Below are 19,990 nucleotides of genomic sequence, written 5' to 3' on the forward strand. Positions count from 1 at the left end.
ATGATGGTCATGATAGTGACGATGATCATGATGGTGTGGTGATGGCAATGATATTGATGAAGTTGATGATGATCACTCCCTTTTCATCTCCAACCATTTTCACATCTCCAGCTTTCATCTCAATCCTTCCTCTCATCTCTAACCTCTCCTCATGTCAACCCTTCCAAATCGTTTCCATCCACCTCATCTCCCTGCTCGTCTCTTGTAACCCACTCATCTCTAAACTTTATCATCTCCATCCCTCCCACATCATCTCCATCCATCCTTGCATCATCCCCATTCCTCTCATCATCTCCATCCACTCGTCGTCCCCACCCTTCTCAACTCCATCACTCATCATCATGGCCATCCCACCTTTCATCATCTCCACCAACCCCCCCCCCCCCCATTTAATCTTCATCTCTCCAATCATTTCCATCTGATTACCAGGTGACCCAACATTTGCTCCTGCGATAATTGCCCCAGGATTAATTCTGTCTTCGAGGGTCAGGGTTGCAATAGGGTTTCATGGTAGGGGTTGAAGCTGAATAGTGTGTGGAATTTACAGCGGAGCAATTGTCGCCAGAGCAAATGTCATGGAACTCATTACCACAGCTCTCATTAAAGGTTGAATATTAAGCGGGATAAAGAATACTTCATAGTGAAAGAACCAAATATTCAAAATACTTCTTTGGAGTAAAGTGGTTTTATTATTAAAGTAACAATAAGATAAACTTAATCAGATGTACAGTTACATTGTAACACATATTGAACTGAGGTGTATATAAAATACATGTATATTATATCCCACAAAAATCAAATCCTGGTTCAAAACTTAAAGGGATGGTCCGGGCTGAAAATATTTATATCTTAATACATAGAGTATAATTCACTGAGCAAAATGCCGAAAATTTCATCAAAATCGGATAACAAATAATAAAGTTATTGAAGTTTAAAGTTTAGCAATATTTTGTGAAAACAGTTGTCATGAATATTCATTAGGTGGGCTGATGATGTCACATCTCCACTTTCTGTTATCTTATGTTATTACATAAAATCATATTTTTTTCATTATTTCATACTTGTCTGAATGTCTCCCTTATAATGAAATAAGTTGCAGCAATAAATATTTAATGCACTATTCAGTTGACAATCCAATTTTTCTAGTTCTTGGAGGAAAAAAAATTGAATAAACCTAATTTCATATAATAAAATACAAAAGAACAAGTGGAGATGTGACATCATCAGCCCACCTAATGAATATTCATGACGACTGTTTTCACAAAATATTGCTAAACTTCAAAATTCAATAACTTTGTTATTTGTTATCCGATTTTGATGAAATTTTCTGCATTTTGCTCAGTGAATTCTACTCTATTTATTTAGCTACACATACTTTCAGCCCGGACCATCCCTTTAAGATAGCATTACATTACCAGATACATTATTATGATGATAAATATGACAATAGCATAGTAATATCATAATTCCAGTTGGGAACAATATCCTCTGTTTTTGGTGTCTATGTAAAGCTAACAATAAGGACAATCTTAAAATTACAATAGTGGCCAATTCAATTAACATTTATCAAACAATTGCACTTTGTTTCAGGAATATACATCCTGTTATAAATTACTAAATTCATATTTGGTTACCATGTCAATTACATAAACCCCAACTTACCTGGAGGGATTTTCAGCCATCCCTCATCATTGTTTGTCATAAACAAAAACTGGCCATACAGGGTTTGCGATTCAGGCGGCCTCAAAATAGTTGGAATGATAAGAATGATATAGAGTACTGACAATATTATAGCGATATCAAATATTTTGAAGCTCTGCAGTCTGCACCTCTTTTGCTACTGAAACAAATCAAACCATTTCAATCTTCACTTTGTCTTCAATTTAGAAGCAAATAATTTTTTTAAATATATTAAAGTTAAGATAATTGCAACTCATTCAATCTTAACATGAAAGTTCACTTGGACAAAACAAGTCTGCTATGCAGGTGAGACAAAAAAATTGGTGAAGGTTTGAGGAACATCTGTTAAATATAAAAAAAATTATTAGAATTCTAAGCTTAGCCTTTGGATTTGTGGCGTCACACACACGAGCAGCTGTCAAATAAAGTTATGTAATATAAAATGCATGAATTTCATTTTTTAATGGTTCCAGAGGACATATTTTTGTTATTTTGTGTTTTCTTTTCATGTTTGGGTGTAAAATGATTGGTCCTTTGATATAGAAAAGGTATAGAAAAAAAAAAATTCATTATGTAGAAATGCTGCCCGAATATGACGTTACAACTCAAATAATTGAAATTCAAATAACTTTTTAATTCTTTGATGGATTTTCCTCAAAACTTAGGCAATATTTTTATTTATTTTTTCTTCTGTTTTAACAATAAACTTTTTGTCAGCGTGAACTTCCCCTTTAAACCCACTTGAACGATACTTGGTATCATTTGGAAGATTTATAAAACAGATATTACACATGAATTAAACCTAAATAGACTGGGCTATTTCGATGCCTAAGAAGACTGTGGGGGGGGGGGGCTGATTCAGCCCCCCTCCTTATGATCTCGGCCGTTGATCGCGACGAAACTTGGCACCCGCGTTACCAATGGCATAATATACAAAACTACAGGATCAAACTCTGTGAAAAATCTCATTGCTAATTAATTATGCTAATTTATGCATGAAATCAGAATTTTGCTTTAATTAACTAAATAATGCCCCTAAAATGCTAATTTTTGGTACACAGACACTTTATATTAATCTGTTCAAATGTACTAACAAAAAATTTCAAAATCACATAATTTTTTCATGTATTTAACTGTTTTCAAAATTTCTTATGTATTTCCTTGTTTTTGGACTATGTTTTTTATTGTTTTTTCAATGGAAATTGTCGAGGACCTTATTTTGACCATAAATAAGATGGAATTAATTGATTTCAATCAGTAAATGGAAAAATTATACATTTATGAATTTTGGCTAAAAACTCTATTTGCATTGGATTAGTACACAAATTTACGTTTTTGTGCAATTTTGGGTCTGCATGCACTTATGAAATAATGCGTAATTTTGGAACCCCCCGTATCCAAAATATCCGTGAGTAGATGCTCGGGGGTAGATGTCTGGGGGGGGGTAAATGTCCAGGGGGTAATTGTCCAGGGGGTAGATGTCCGGGGGGTAAATGTCCGGGGGGTAATTGTCCGGGGGGGTAGATGTCCGGGGGGTAAATGTCCGGGGGTAGATGTCCTAAGGGGGTGGATGTCCTAAGGGGGTGGATGTCCGGGGGGTGGATGTCCGGGGGGTGGATGTCCAGGGGGTAGATGTTCGGATACGATACAATATATATATTAAAAAAGTTAATTTTTCATTCAATTCGATTGTTCTTTCTTTCTTTTAAAGAATTTGGAAATACATGTACCAAAAATAAGAGTTGAACTTTGATATACCTGCATGAACTGCATAAAAAATTATTTATTGTATTTATGAAGCTGTATTACCTCATCGATCAAAGGACTGCCCAAGTCATTGGAATTCGGTACTCTTTCTTTTAATGAAAGAAATGGAAAATCCATCTTGTTGAATATGAAACCTCTTCTCGTCCATGGTGTAGGTTGGTACCAGCCCAAGTGCTTGTATCCTCCAGGAGACCCGTTGTTTACAACTTTTAAATGGAAGATTCATTAAAGCTGCGACAGTAACAAGTAAACAAATGAGAGACGTGTTTTTTATATCGAAAAGCAAGTTTTTAGATTTTGATAAGGCAAGTTAAGTTTTTCAATTTTAGTAGAATACATTTCTTTTTTCAATGACATATTCTTTCATATTGAGAAACTAAGTGTTTCAATTTTGATTATAATCATGATTACATTCTATGTCAGTTGTGCATCCCCATCCTGCTCCTACAAACTTAGAAAACACTAAAAATTTGTAATTATGTATACGAACAAAAATAAACAATGAAGACAATTTCCTACAAAACTGTAAACTTCATCATGATAACGTCAATACTGAGAATTGTTCACCCCTGTGCATTTTGTGTATTTTTTGTAGCCTTGCACAATTTGCAGATATGACCCATATGCCCCTATAAAACATACCTTTGTTAAGTCAGGTGGCTTGTTGACGAAAAGGAACTATTACGGATGGCAAATTCCTCTTGGGATTGTATAAGTACAACAATCAACTGAGCTGGCCTCCGAAGAACCAATGTAACTGTGTTTATTCAATCTAGGAGGTTAAAAGAAAAAGAGGGAAAAAACATCCTCAGTTTCATGACCATAAATATATCACTGAAATTGTAGTTTACATAACTTTCTATATCATCATGAACCTACATGTAATGCATATTTGACTCTACAGTCTGAATTAAATGGACTTGACAAATAAATTGAATATTATAAAAAAATAAAAATAATCTTCTATGTCTGAACAGGTGTCTGCAGCAGTTAAAAAATGATGCATATTTGTTGCATTTAACTCTGCCAAAGACAAATCTAAACGTCTGAAAGAAGACTAATGTTTGCATTTCAACTGGGCGTTGTGGCGTGCGCCTGTAATCCAAGCTACATGGGGAAGTTACAATTTGATGCAGAAGTTCGAGGTTCGAATCCTGGTCACGTCTTTCGGATGGTGACGTTAAAGGTCGGTCCCAGACGTAAATAATCATATCTGATTGATACACGTCTGACAAAACTCAAATACACACACACACACACACTAACTGGGCGTTGTGGCGTGCGCCTGTAATCCAAGCTATGTGAGGAAGTTACAAATTGATGCAGAGGTTCGAGGTTCGAGCCCTGGTCACGTCTTTTGGATGGTGATGTTAAAGGTCGGTCCCAGACGTAAATAATCATATCTGATTGATACACGTCTGACAAAAACTCAAATACACACACACACACTATCTGTGCAGTTTCCACATATAAAGACAAAACATTCTAATGCTAGGTGCATAATTTATCCTTTTTCTGAAATAATTGTTTTTCCTAATTTTGGAAATCCTTTTCTCTCACAAAACCTTACTTTTGGTTAAAACAATATCTGCTATCAAAAATATCAACTAATTCAAATAGTCACTCTCAATGGGACGGTTCGCCGATGAATATTCATTAGATTGTGGTCGTGTGCACGTGTGTGTGTACAATACCAAGTGTAAAAAACAAAGAAAGTTTTCAAATGGTGTGTGTGTGTATAACACAACGTAGGAGTTTATTTTACAGAGAATGAGTAGTATAGTGCAGAAAATTAAAGTGTACAATGAAGTTTTACAGAGGAGGAAATAATATAAATACATATGGAAGACAATGCAAGATGAAGTGAGGCAAGTACAGTGATTTTTTTTTCTCAAAAGTATTAGTAGTAGAGGAAATCATGTGGAAAAAATATATTATAGAGGACAATGTAACATGAGATGAGGCAAGTCTGCAATGAGGTTTTTTTTTCAAAGGAGGAGATAATACAAATATATATCTAGAGGACAATGTAAGATGAGATGAGGCAATTAAGTGTACAGTGAGGTTTTAACAAAGAATGTATAAGGATAAGATAAAAAGAGGACAATGTAAGATGAGCTGTGGTAAGTGTACAGTGAGGTTTTTTCAAAAGAGGAGATGATAAAAAAATATGTAGAGGACAATGTAAGATGAGGCACGTGTACATTAAGGTTTTATCAAATAATGTATAATGATGATGTAGACTGTAGTGGACAATGTAAGATGAGCTCTCACTGTACACTTGCCTTGAGCCCTTGATCATCTCATCTTACATTGTCCTCCATATTTGTATTATCTCCTCTTGAAAAAACCCTCACTGTACACAAGTTTGCTTTATCTCATCTTACATTGTCCTCAATAATATATTTGTATTATTTCCTCTACTAATACTTTTGAAAAAACAACATCACTGTACTTGCCTTACCTCATCTTGCACTGTCCTCCATATATTTATATTATTTCCTCTTCTGTAAAACTTAATTGTACGCTTTTATTTTCTGCACTATACTACTCATTCTCTGTTAAATAAACTCCTATCCCTACGTTGTTTTATACACACTCACCATTTGAAAACTCGTTATTTACACTCGGTATAGTATACACACACACACACACACACACACACACACCCACCCATGCACATGATCCAATGAATATTCATTGGCGAACCGTCCCATTGAGAGTGACGTAGGAGCTGGACATTTCATCGCCCTTTGTTGTCATCAAAAGTGGCTACCAGAAAATACAAGCATTGAACCTAGCCGCTTGTAATGGGCACTTAATACATGCGTTAAAACTTTCACTTGACTCGTGCACTTTCCGTTCCAAATTTTCACATTTGTATGTTACATATATATAGATCCTATTTAACTCATACTTTACTCACTTTCTTGGTGGAAAGTACCATGACTCAGAAAGTCAGGAATGAAACATAATGGTGTAATTTGCCTGAAAAACTACAGCGAAACAGCTAAAATCATGCCTGCTGCACATGCCTGCTGGCCTGAAGCAGGCCAGAGCCCAGGAGTCCAAAGTGCATTTAAACATAGACATGGGACTAGGGTAGATTGTGGTCTCAATAACTTGGAAAGAAAATTGTGAAAACAGAAATTATGCACTTACCATGATTATATGGATGAAGGTCAATCGTGTGGCAGTATCCTGACATCGAGGTACAGACTGGAATCTCAAAAAAACGAAAAGTTCTCTCCTGCTACCCCAGTCTCGATCAGCCATTTTGTTATGAATTTTGAAAAAAATTAGGAGATGTATCACGAGGTATTCTGTCCCGTGAGTACCGGTATGGATAAATACACGGTGAGCTCTGACCTGGGACTCGTGGGAGAACTTCTCGTTTTTTTGAGGTTCCAACTTCCAGTCCGTGCCTCGATGTCAGGATACTACATGTACCACTCGATAGACCTTCATCCATCGTGGTAAGTGCATAGATAATTTCTGTTTTCAAAATTTATCTTGCTAGATTAATAGATATAGTGAACATAATCTACCCTTGTCCTGTGAGTATGGGTAAATACACGGTGAGCTCCTGGGCGCCGGCCCGCGAAGCATGCCGGCGCTCCCGGGCCTGGGTATAGTATGAATGATCAATGATACTTTCACTGAGTTTCAGTGTTGAAAATGAAATACATCTTCCGTGCTTTTTTCTTCTTGCTGTGCTGGATAACCTCAATGGTAACACTTAACAGGCACTCGCGCTCATGCCTAAGTTACAACATTAGCATCGAGTCACCATGGACAAAAGTTCTTCTTACTTAGCTATCAATATCATACTCAAAGCAGCAGAATCGTAATCGTACCCAGGCAGCAGGGAGAATCCACACCGCGGCGCGGCCGGGCAGCTTCGCGGGTGTAGGCTCTCTGGGTTAGCAACCAAGCGGCACGGAAAGCATCGAACCATCATCTTCTCCGTTGTTCTCCCCCGATATTCGGGGCAGGGATCAGCGGTATCCGCTGCTCAGGTTGGGGTGTCAGGTTTGTTAACACCATGAAAGCCGACAACCATGGCTGCCGTTGTATTATAAAAAAATATATAATTGGAACTTACCTTGGCTTTAGTTTCAGTTATCCAGCAGTACAGTTGGCGTTGATGAATTTGACGTCCAAAACTAACTTCAGACGTGGTAAAAGTGGTAAAATACTGTGTTTCTTGTAATAATCGCAATGGCAGCTTTGTTTGCCGTGTAAATGCATGCAGTACGTGCGCGCGCCCGCTCACAAATTCGATAAACTGAGTTTTTCAATTTCGATAAACTAGGTTTTTCAATTCGAAAAACTTAGTTTATCGAAAGCGAAAAACCTAGTTTATCGGCGAAAAACTAAGTTTATCGGCGATAAACTAGGTTTTTCGATTCGATAAACTTAGTTTTTCGATTTCGATAAACTGAGTTTTTCGAATTGAAAAACTTAGTTTATCGAAATTGAAAAACCTAGTTTATCGGCGAAAAACCTAGTTTATCGCCTTTATGGGACAAATGGCGTTCTTAGAAAAACTCAGTTTATCACTTGAAAAACCTAGTTTATCGCCTTTATGGGACAAATGGCGTTCTTAGAAAAACTCAGTTTATCAGATTCGAAAAACTTAGTTTATCAGAATTGAAAAACTAAGTTTATCACTTGAAAAACCTAGTTTTTCGCCGATAAACTAAGTTTATCACTTGAAAAACTCAGTTTATCTAGAAAAACTCAGTTTATCAGTCGAAAAACTAAGTTTTTCAAGAAACTCTGCTTTTCACTTGAAAAACCTAGTTTTTCATTGAAAAACTTAGTTTATCGGTGAAAAACTTAGTTTTTCGCCGATAAACTTAGTTTTTCAATTGATAAACTAGGTTTATCAAAAAAACCTAGTTTTTCAATTGAAAAACTAAGTTTTTCGGCGATAAACTTAGTTTTTCTTGATAAACTTAGTTTTTCAAGTGATAAACTTAGTTTATCGGCGAAAAACTAAGTTTATCGGCGAAAAACTTAGTTTTTCAATTGAAAAACTAGGTTTTTCGATTGATAAACTAGGTTTTTCGGCGATAAACTGAGTTTATCGCCTTTATGAAACAGATGGCGCGCCATATGTGTGCGCTCAGCTCACATCAGATCAGAGGTGCTGCAATCATTTTCTGCAATAAGGTCATAAATTCAACATGTTTAAGATTTGACAGGAATGATCTGATAATTTTTTTGAGTCTGTGTGTCAGTGTATGATATCTTTGCTGAGTGTGCTCTGACCAGGACCCCATTTGTGGAGTGTTTTGGCCCTGTGGATTGGTCTCCGGACTTTGAAACAGAGGGTTGTGGGTTCAAATCCCAGCCATTGTGTAGTTTCCTTCAGCAAGAAATATATCCACATTGTGCTGCACTAAACCCAGGTGAGGTGAATGGGTACCTGGCAGGAATTTATTCCTTGAAATGCTGAGCGCTGGAAATTGAGCTACAGCCAGGGTAATAATATCCAAGTCCTTTGGAAGCGCACAGAGACGTTATTCATAATGTGTTATGCGCTATACAAGAACTGACTATTATTATTATTTTTTTTTTATTTTCAGGGTCTACTTTTCACAATCGATGGCCTAAATCTGCAACGTTGGATAAGCTTTAACATTGCAATGAATGGGGAATTTTAGAGGCTCTTATGAGCATTTCTGGGGCAAAATCGCCTGGAGCCCCCCGCGTATTTTTTTCCTATGACAAGCATACCTGAGCAGGCTCTTGATCTTGGATGCCTGGATTCATCTCCTGATTTCCTTGGTCTCCGAGAAATTCCTCTGGTTTATGGTTCTCCTCCTGATTCTCAAATTGGTTCGAGCCCCATTGATCATCAGCGCCATCAGAATCATTGTCAAGGTCACTATCCGAATATTCATCATCATCATCATCCTCATCATCATCACCATAGTCCTATGAATTTCATAAAAGTCGCATAATAATAAATCACGCCTTGTAGCAATCATCACTAGTTCAACCTCAAAGAAATAATCATCTCAATCTATGAAATGCAAACAAATACAATGAATTAAAATGCAAGACAGATTTTGAGATAGTGCCCTCCCAAATCCTGTGTATGTGCTTAAACATTAATGTCAGATGTCGTAACAGTGAGTTTGAATGGTAACACATGAGTTTGAATAGTAACACATAAAATGACAACTAATGTGCCGAATGACATGTACAAAATATGTAATTGCTGAGAAATCAACAAAACAAGCATTGTATCCCAGTTGAGATGTTGGGTGTTTTTTCAAACAATAATATACTGCCCCATATGTGGTTATCTGTGTTGGCCCAGTGTGGTCAGCTTTAGCTTGATTTCATGATTTACATTTATGTAAATGAAGCAGATTTAAATCTACCTTATTTTAAGGACAATTGACCTTTATTTCCTATCGACCTTCCCCATGATATTTGTACTTTTTGCTGCAAAATGTCACTTTGCCTTAAACACAAGAATTATAAATAATTTTGAAGTGCCTGTCCATCTTAGTTAGCCTGTTGTCGAGGCCCTGGCAGCTGCTTCCTGAGCGCTCGCCAGGGCCTCTTAACATCTGAGCCGAATTTCACAGACTTTCCTTTGTTTTATATTGTTGTTATCAACATTCCAACCAAAAATTGGTCGGTGAAAATCATCCAATGAGAGCCTGGGCTGCTTTGACGTCATATTGAATATTCATGAGCTCATCTTGAATGGCGACCCGTGGATTCCTGGCGAAAATTGACAACAAAATATCAAAGAGCATTGAATATGCCTCTAAAATGCTGAATATTGACCGATTTAAGGATTTGCAAGTTGATGCAATCAAATCTGCACTGAAAAGACGAGCTGTGTTTGTAAATCTAGTCCACAGGATATGGAAAAAGTGTAATCTTTCATGCGATTCCACTTTACGTTGATTATCTCCACGGTGAGGGAATGCTGGAGTCGAGTTTTTCAGTTAGTGCTACCCCTTGTTTTGGGGCGGTGGTATGTCTGTTACGGCTAGTACCACTACTTGTAGCATATTGCTGGCTATATCCCAATTAGTGTCCCGCAATTAAATGAATCCCCTGCAAAATAGTGGACTATTCCGAACCCCAGACGATACAGCTTTGACATTTCATTGGTCAATTTACTAGGTGACCGTTAAATATTTCATTGAGCTCATGTATATTCAGAAGATAGACGTTCCTCATGAATATATAATTCAGCTCAGATTTCAAGAGGCCCTGGCTCGCTGCACTCGCCAGACATAATTCGCTTTCCGATATTCCTCGCTTCGCTCGGGAAGCAGCCGCCAGGGCCTCAACAAGATGCTAATCTTAGTAAGAATTGATGAATGATCCTTTAAATAACGAGGAAAACAGAAAAGCGGCAGCTAAGAAATAACAAGCATGGGGCTTTTATGGGAATTCCGTCTAAACTGGGGCCACAGATTTGCAGTATAGTGCTCTGCTGTCTGCATATACCTGCTAAAGTATTCAAAGCGTCAATATCTACTCCACAGGGGCTTTGATTGAAGTAATATTTTTCATAGCATTATATTTTATGCTTTTTTACAATTTGGGGGTGTTTGGGGGTGCAGTGAATAATTTAATTTTACCTGGAAAAATCGCAATTTACTCCATATCTTTTCAATTGTGCGACATAAAAAGGTCTTTTTTGTGTTGCAGAATCTTACATCGTACAGTACAAAACATACATGTAGTTGAGAGTTTTTCTCATAAATATGACCAAAAACGCTAATCGAATTCAGTTAGCAAAATTATTCCCCAGAGTACAGTACTTTATGGCATGTATGAAGATTGCAATGAAAGAAAGGAAAATAAATGAATTATTCTCACCCCTGGAGGTCGCAGTCCGGGTTTTTCTTCCTCATCATAGTCACTCTCCTGTAAATAATAATAACAACAACAGCAATAATACTAATATAAATAGTAATAAAAATAATAATAAAATAAAATAACAACAACAATAACAAAAAATTCATTAATATAATTTATAAGGGGCCATATCCATCTTCTTACAAATGCTCATGGTGCACAAGGGGCGAGAAAACAAAATAAAGGAACACATGTCATTAATATTATATTAAAGGTAAATGCCAGTTTTGGTAACGATATCAAAATGAGTTCGTACAGAATCCAATGAAATGACCACGAAAGTGTCTGTTTGTATAAAATAAAACGCATGTGCCATAGGATTCTGGAAGAAATTGTGTAATTGCTGAGAAATCAGCAAATAAGCACAGGATTCGGGTAGAGCGTCGGGCCCGACGCTCAAAGCAATATTTATACACTGTCCCACGTGCGCTTATCTGTGTTGGGGAAGTTCAGTCTGAACATTTTTCAGCGTAGAATTCAAGATTTCACAAAGTTCAGTTTATGTAACTGTACCAGATCTAGATCCTCGATGATATACTGACAATTAAGCCTGGTTTTACAGACTTTCTCATGAAATCAGTGTTTACTGCAACTACTGGAATTTCTCTTTAAAATCTTTGATACAAAGAACTATATAGGTACGGTTTTAGGTTAATCTTAAATGTTACCACACACTGGCTATCAGCCTATCACAGATCTCACATGGGAGGGATTTCCAGAGTGAGGCCCCATGTACATGAAAGCCTTTTCCTCATCTTGTTTTGCATTTTTGAACTGCTATTATGGACACTTTGCCATCCAATGGTATCAACTTTCATGAAATCCTTGATTCTGATTGGCTGATGAGCATCGTTACCATGATATTTACCATTGGATGGAAAAGTTACCATGTACTAGTAACTTTATGCAACGGGTCCCGGAGTTAGAGGAGCATAGAAGCCAAAATGTTGTGTAGGTGTCAATGGGAGCAGTGTGGGGACAGAGCCATTAACTGGATGATATACCAACAAATGGATTTTAAATTCAAAACAGATCTAGTTTCATAATCTTCATCATTGCTTCAACCTGTATGCCAATGCATAACAAACATTTTTTAGATTTTCATATCAATTCCCTTTTCATTTGAAATTGCTGAAATTATGCAGCAAAAAAAAAAAGATGTACTACATGTATATATCTCTCCACAAGAAAATGAAAATAAGAACACATCTAATGCCAGAAATTTGATTAAATCAGATATTATGTTGTTGATGTGAATATGTTCTCTTCTTTGTGGGTGTGGGTGATAATTGAAATTCATCAGTATTTTATGGATTTTTTCCCATTAATTTTTTTTTATCAAGCAAACTATATAAACAAAAAATCAAGTAAATATAATAACAATCAAGTAAATAGGGACTGACGATACACACCGGTCTTATGCATAATTAGTTGTTTTCTTTTCATTGACCTGGATTTGAAATGGGTTTTTCTTTTAAAAAAATAAATAAAAAAAAAACTGCCAGTAGACAATTTTCAAGAGAGAAAACTATATGTAGAATAGTCCCACATATAGATCTTCATGTTAGTATTTCTAGTGTGACATCAACTGAAAAGGAAGTATAGAAAAATAAAAGGAGGGAATATTCTTCATTTTCTTTAGAGTTTCCAACTAAATCAAATAGAAAAAATTAAATGGTCATTTCAAGGATGAAAAGATGTCGAATGTGAAATTTCAGCAACTTTGGGGAAGACATTTTCTTCATTTTTTGTTTTTTATCCCTGACGGTTAACCTTAATACCGTTTATCAATCACGTTCAAAATTGAACATTTTTTTTTAAATAAACGTAATGGTTCATATCAGGCCTAGTCATTAGTGAAAAACAAAACAAAAGCAGTCATGAATTGGTACTGTACTTACAGAATCATCTTCACCTTGGCGATTCCCTTCATTCAAACCAGGATTTTCTACTTGAGGAATTTCATCATTAGGGCCTCCATTTGGAGTATCTTGGTTGCTACCAGGAACTTCATTATTAGGGCCCCCTCCTGGAATATCTTGGTCATTATTGGGCACTTCATTATTAGGACCCTCTAATGGAGTATTTTGGTTGTTAATGGGCACTTCATTATTAGGACCCTCTAATGGAGTATTTTGGTTGTTAATGGGCACTTCATTATTAGGGCCCACCAATGGAGTGTTTTGATTAATGGGCACTTCATTATTAGGGCCCACCAATGGAGTATTTTGGTTGTTCATGGGCACTTCATTATTAGGGCCCTCTAATGGAGTATGTTGGTTGTTAATGGGCACTTCATTATTAGGGACCTCTAATGGAGTATTTTGATTAATGGGCACTTCATTATTAGGACCCTCTAATGGAGTATTTTGGTTGTTAATGGGCACTTCATTATTAGGGCCCACCAATGGAGTATTTTGGTTGTTCATGGGCACTTCATTATGAGGGCCCTCTAATGGAGTATGTTGGTTAATGGGCACTTCATTATTAGGGATCTCTAATGGAGTATTTTGGTTGTTAATGGGCACTTCATTATTAGGGCCCCCCTCTAATGGAGTATGTTGGTTAATGGGCACTTCATTATTAGGGATCTCTAATGGAGTATTTTGGTTGTTCATGGGCACTTCATTATTAGGGCCCCCCTCTAATGGAGTATGTTGGTTAATGGGCACTTCATTATTAGGGACCTCTAATGGATTATTTTGGTTGTTCATGGGCACTTCGTTATTAGAGCCCTCTAATGGAGTATTTTTATTAATGGGCACTTCATTATTAGGGACCTCTAATGGAGTATTTTGGTTAATGGGCACTTCGTTATTAGAGCCCTCTAATGGAGTATTTTTATTAATGGGCACTTCATTATTAGGGACCTCTAATGGATTATTTTGGTTGTTAATGGGCACTTCGTTATTAGAGCCCTCTAATGGAGTATTTTTATTAATGGGCACTTCATTATTAGGGACCTCTAATGGATTATTTTGGTTGTTAATGGGCACTTCGTTATTAGAGCCCTCTAATGGAGTATTTTGGTTGTTAATGGGCACTTCGTTATTAGAGCCCTCTAATGGAGTATTTTGGTTAATGGGCACTTCATTATTAGGGCCCCCTAGTGGAGTAGCTTTGTTGTTAACTGGCATTGGGTTCCCAACTGGAATCCTTTGGTTGGTACTGGGCATTCCATTTGGGTTCCCAAGTGGATTCTCTTGATTTGGATTGGGTATTTCATTGTTAGGGCCCTTATCTGGAGTTTCTGATTGATGCGAGTCACTATTCCCTGTTGAAGAAGTAAAACAGGAAAGAAGATTACGAGTGATTGTTATTGGCATCTGGTACAAATCTTGGAACAGGTGGGTGTTTCATAAAGCTGTTCGTAAGATACGAATGACTTTAAGCACGACTGGTGATCCTTTCTTGCGCTTAGTGATATCCCTATGTAATTGATGTAGGACCTAAAAACATATTCCAGTCGTGCGTAAAGTTGTGCGTAACTTTACAAACAGCTTTATGAAACACCCACCAGATCACTTAAAGCTATCTAAATGGCATGCCTAATAGCTGTCTCTGCCTCCAAGCCCAAGAAAACTGATCCATTCACATCTTATGGTCAGATATTCAAAAAGCCGAAAATCTGGGGCCTGTCTTACAAAGACTTGCGATTGATCCGATCAATCCCAACTATGGAAAGCCAGCAAAGTCACCATATAAAATGCATGTTTGTTCAAAAGTTTTTTTCTAGATATGATGTATATTCATAGATTCATTGACTTTTTGACAATTTGGTGTGTTCTCCTTTGTTTACAAAGGATATTTTGCAAATTTCCTGTTGAAAAAATTATGACACTGATGGATTTCCATAGAGTTACGATTGGATCAATCGTAACTCTTTGTAAGACTGTACCCAGAACTCTGGCATCCTTGTATAACACTGTCCTGATGTGGAATTAATCCTCAAGGGCGATTTAGTAAGAGCTTTATTGATCTAGAAGGCAAGTGTCCTCTGTATTCGCTGGATTTATTTTCTGAATTACGAACTGTTCAAAAGTGGGTGGTTGACATCTTTACAGTGTCACATTTCGGTTGGAAGTACATCGATTCCTAGGTGTAATCGATTATATAATATGAAAGATATTATTTTTTTCCCCCACAAATGCTAAAGGTTCTCAAAGGCAGTTTTGAATGCATACAGCATTCCAACAGCAATTGAAACATGTGACAAATACTCATGATTATTCAAGGAGAGCAAGCATCTTCATAAAGCTGCAGGCTTCTGCTTGAAAGTCATCATCAAGAAGACACTTGGTCAATCTCAAAAGATATCTATTTTGATCTCTCAGAATGTCTCCCTAATTTGAAAGTACATCAATCTACATTATTTCTAGTCCTGCTTAATTACTACTTATTAAAATCAGGAAATTACAAGAAGATAGGACCAATTTTGTTGAAAGATTTAATGTACCCAATCTCAAATAAATTAAAACAGGGCACCATGGATACAGAACTGGGAGACATTTGGCATTAAAATAAAGTCTTTATGCTAGTGTACACACTACACACTTCATTTCCCTAGATGCCTTTTGAGATTGATAATCTGACAAGAATTTATGGAAGTCTTCTGGCCAATCTGGGAGAGCCAGCAGTTCTGGTCCAATCTGTTTACCTTTTTGTTTATAACAGTTATAATGATTTTTTTTTAGTTTCTCATTTGTTTTTCAGCTCCCTCATGTGATCTACAATATCCATAACATGTAAATTTCCTTTAATCAGACATATTATTTCAAAACTCTGCTACTATAACTGAAATATTTTCAGTCATAAACCATTAAAAAATGGGAATATATATGGAATCTGTAATACATGTCTTACAGGACAGCTGCTCACATATGATGTCACAAATTCAAAGAAACAATAAGTCTCTTTTATCCTTGATGGATTTTCATCAAATCTTTCACCTATCGATTTTTGTCCACTATTAAAGGAAACAAAACCCAACAAGAGAAGCAATCTTTACATTGGAAAGAGTAAAATATGAGGAACACTTCAAAACAAGTTTCATCAAAATCGAGTGTAAAATAAGTAAGTTATGGATGTTTAAAAAGTCTTGTTGTACTTTCTATGGGGATCCTCAAAGTGGCAAACATGCTTCAAAATGGCTGATTTTGTGGACAAATCTTCATTTGTTTTGCACACAAGTTTTCAGATTTTCCCTATTATCTTTAAAATTGCATATTGCCTCATTCTGAGCATAACATATGTCATAGGAAAATAGAATTCACATCACATATATCAAGGTCGGGAGGATATGATGTAAAATATGTAGAATAAAGGGGAAATCTGTGTGAAAATTTGTGTACAAAACAAATGGAGGGTTTTCCACAAAATCAGCAATTTTGAAGCATGTTTGGCAATTTGAGGATCCCCATAGAAAGTACAACAAAAAATTTTAAACCATAACTTGCCTTTTTCATAACCGATTTTGATGAAACTTTTTTAAAACTGTTCCTCTTGTTTTACTCTTTCAAATAAGATTGCTTTTCTTCTTGGGTTTTGGTTTCCTTTAATAATTGTTAGGCTGAAGTTCCTGTTCAGGGAGGAATCAATGATTAGAGACTTACCTTGTTCTTGTGGATCTTGTGGCTCTTTGTTCTCTAAAGATTGTCCATACATGGACAGCAATCCTTTATGTCCTTCCAAGATAGGACCTACATGTACAAAAAGTGGAAGAAACAAAATTAACAAGGAGCGACACATACAAATCACCTCGAAAGGGGGCACTGTTATACCAAATTTTTAGAATGAAAATGTACAGTTTTCAATGAAAAACACATCCTCACTTGTAGAGGTGTGTGGAGTGGACATATTTCCATGATTTGTTCTGAATGAACTTAATGAAGTTTGAAGTGGTCGAGACTCGCTCAATTTTTGTTGTCTGGTCCAGACCCCCCCCCCCCCCCCACTTGGAAGATATTTTCATCTATTTTCATGCTGTGCTTCAACTTCATGTTTTTCCTTTCCTTTCTTTCTTTTTATTGCCTGTAGGATTGAAGAGATTCTTTTTCATTAGCCTTATAAGTTACAATGGATATACTAAAGATGTTGACCATTTCTAGTGACAACAGAAGTCAGAAGACTCATTTCAAGGTCATTTTTATTGGGCAGCTCATCTAAGCTTTATCACAGTACATGTAGATCTGAGACTCTGACATGTATATAATCATTCTTCCAGAGTATAAAAAAAAAAAAAACATCTAAAGAGCAAACAAAAATATATAAAAAAAAAAACCCTAGAAGAATTTTACACTATAAAATACAAAGCATACATTAAACACCAATGTTTTGTGGAGTTTTTTTATTTTTTATTATTCTTATTAGTGTGAGATTAGACTACAATCGTAAACTCTTAGTGGGTAGTTACAAAAGTCTAGAACAAAATAGTCTCTAACTTCAGAGACAATGGTCTCCAAAATGGAATAGTCTCCAATACTGGCTGCACATCTACTTTGATTGAAAACATATCATTTGATATTAATTTGTGGAATGTGTTTCATTACACCATTTACAATTAGACTTGCATGATGTGCATACAAGATGGCGGCGTAAACATCGGGCAAGTCTCTTCCGTCTATTCATGATATTTTCATCATTTTTTTTGATGAATTCTTCTTCAAAAATAACGAGAGCGTAGAAATGTCGGAAATTAAGTTTTATCCAATTTACATGATTTAGGTCTAGATCTTTTAGAAGGAAAGTAGAAATCTCGGGGGTGAAAGTTTCAGGTTTTGGCTTCCTTTGTGTGGGTCTATGAGATAGAAGCCCTGGCTTAGTATGAGAGTAACCTTACGTTAGTAAATGATTTTTACTCTCTAGAAGCCGCCTGGCTAACCTCAACCTCTACTCCGAGCTACTGGCACTGGGCATTGATCTATATTTATTCACTATTTTTGCTCAAAGATTCATGATTTTAAAAATTACCTTCTCTCGTAGCAAGAAAAGCATAGGCCTGGCAAATGACGTTAAGCTCACGTGTGTCACATTGCATTGCTCGCCAGAGTCGTGAACAAGTTGGTGAATCCAACGGTAAGGGTCCAGCGACAGGTATCCCTGCCTGTCTCATGTAGTAGATCTCCCACGGACTCAGACTGATTGCCTTATCCTCCGGCCCTTGATCAAGTTGTCGTTTACCCGTCATCGATGGGTCAGTCATATCGGCACAAAATGTGCCTTCATTCATGGCAATCTGTGTAGGTGAATACTGGATGAAAAGCTTTGTCATCGTCGTGTAGAATTCTTCATTAGCATTGGACATTGCTTTGGAGAGGTCGCACATACTATTGATTCTGTACGCAAACATATTACACAACATGGAAACTTGGTGCTGCGGGGACTTCGGGGGACACGCTCGGCCAAAGCTGCTCCTCAGTTGGCCGGCAGGGTCCAGTAAAGTCTTCTCAAAAATTACTTTCAAAGGTGGACTACATGATTCAAGGTAGGCTTCCGTGCCTTCATAATCGTCAAAAAATTGCTCCTGATTGGTATTTGCGAGTGGAGCTGATTCTGTCGTCTGAAATGCACCCAACATAAGAAAGAACGCCAAAACGTAAAATAAAGAAGCGGCCATGTTTGCGGTACACGTAGAAATTTGATACACGTAATAAAATATTGCGTTGCAAATAAATACGTACAGTACAGTACCAGGCTGAAGCCAGCGCACAAACCCAGCGCACAGAATATATTGAAGCAAGCCAGCGCACAAATCCAGCGCACAGAGCTATCGCGATACAAACCGCCCTACACCGTGTGCGTAGTCTATTAGTCGCAGACCCTAAATACAGCTTAAATTCTCAAACGTCTCGAATATTGTCATAATGCGCACGGAAATGGTATAGTAAAAAGGCATAGTTACCGGAACTTACAGATGATTGAAAATATGGAACTTCCATAATGCACTATTCCACATTATGATTGCTTCAAATATTAGTATATGACTGATTTGTATAACATTTGAATATAATCATTAAGAATTGAATGGAGTATGTTTCTATATGGCATGAGTGCAGCTGAAAATAATACAGATAAAGAAGAATCAAACAAAGTTGGTAAAATGTAAACAATATCGGACAAGGTTAATAGAGTTATGATATTTTAAAGATCCGCATTTCGGCCAGTTCTATATGCATTTCTTCTTTGACATTCAATGGAGAAAAGTAATCTCTCCTGTATATTCCCACTTTTTTAATCACATAAATTCATGATTATTCAAATTTCCTCCTCCTATAGAATTACAAATATTGTATTAAAACTATTTAATGCATTTTCTCATTAATTTATGGACATTATTTTAATAAGAGACATCACATGATTAAAAGATGATTTCATGCAAGAGCATTTTATAAGCAAAACGAAGTTGGAACACGTCATCATGATCACTTCAAATAGATAGTTATGACTGCGTGCATTTTATTTTCACAAAATACTGCTTACTTCAAAATTCAGTATAAGAGTTTGATGATTGCTTCCGGATTCTCTTTTGTAAATTCAACTCTTATTATAACTATACCCAGTTGTTGTGTGTCCGGACAGGTTGTGTGTCCGGACGATCAATTTTAGAAAGTCATTTTGAAAAATTTACAAGCGATCGAAGTTT

The 19,990-nt window shown here is 36.6% G+C and overlaps 1 protein-coding gene and 1 long non-coding RNA gene across 2 annotated transcripts; both read right to left on the reverse strand.

Annotated features, from left to right (window-relative positions):
• Positions 1–666: 666 nt before the first annotated feature.
• On the reverse strand, positions 667–7,716 carry LOC135157484 (uncharacterized). The gene is made up of 3 exons (XR_010296483.1): positions 7,553–7,716; positions 4,090–4,219; positions 667–3,678 (listed from the first exon to the last, which is right to left on the reverse strand). It is a non-coding gene; the product is annotated as an uncharacterized LOC135157484 (long non-coding RNA).
• Positions 7,717–9,038: 1,322 nt separating this feature from the next.
• On the reverse strand, positions 9,039–19,045 carry LOC129281829 (sporozoite surface protein 2-like). The gene is made up of 5 exons (XM_064113196.1): positions 18,319–19,045; positions 16,962–17,048; positions 13,251–14,623; positions 11,311–11,358; positions 9,039–9,393 (listed from the first exon to the last, which is right to left on the reverse strand). Exons 1-5 carry the CDS (start codon positions 18,962–18,964, stop codon positions 9,178–9,180), a joined length of 2,370 nt encoding a protein of 789 aa, XP_063969266.1. The 5' UTR covers positions 18,965–19,045; the 3' UTR covers positions 9,039–9,177.
• Between the last annotated feature and the right edge of the window lie 945 nt (positions 19,046–19,990).

This window comes from Lytechinus pictus, chromosome 18 (genome assembly GCF_037042905.1).
Source record: "Lytechinus pictus isolate F3 Inbred chromosome 18, Lp3.0, whole genome shotgun sequence".
In the NCBI taxonomy this organism is placed as follows: domain Eukaryota; kingdom Metazoa; phylum Echinodermata; class Echinoidea; order Temnopleuroida; family Toxopneustidae; genus Lytechinus; species Lytechinus pictus.

Excerpts from the sequence above, each read along its gene's own strand:
- LOC129281829 (XM_064113196.1), bottom strand. The coding sequence starts at position 18,964 with ATGGCCGCTTCTTTATTTTACGTTTTGGCGTTCTTTCTTATGTTGGGT. Across the intron at positions 17,049-18,318 it reads TTTTCTTGCTACGAGAGAAG|GTCCTATCTTGGAAGGACAT; the intron begins GTAATTTTTAAA and ends TTGTACATGTAG. Across the intron at positions 11,359-13,250 it reads GCCAAGGTGAAGATGATTCT|GAGAGTGACTATGATGAGGA; the intron begins GTAAGTACAGTA and ends TATTATTTACAG.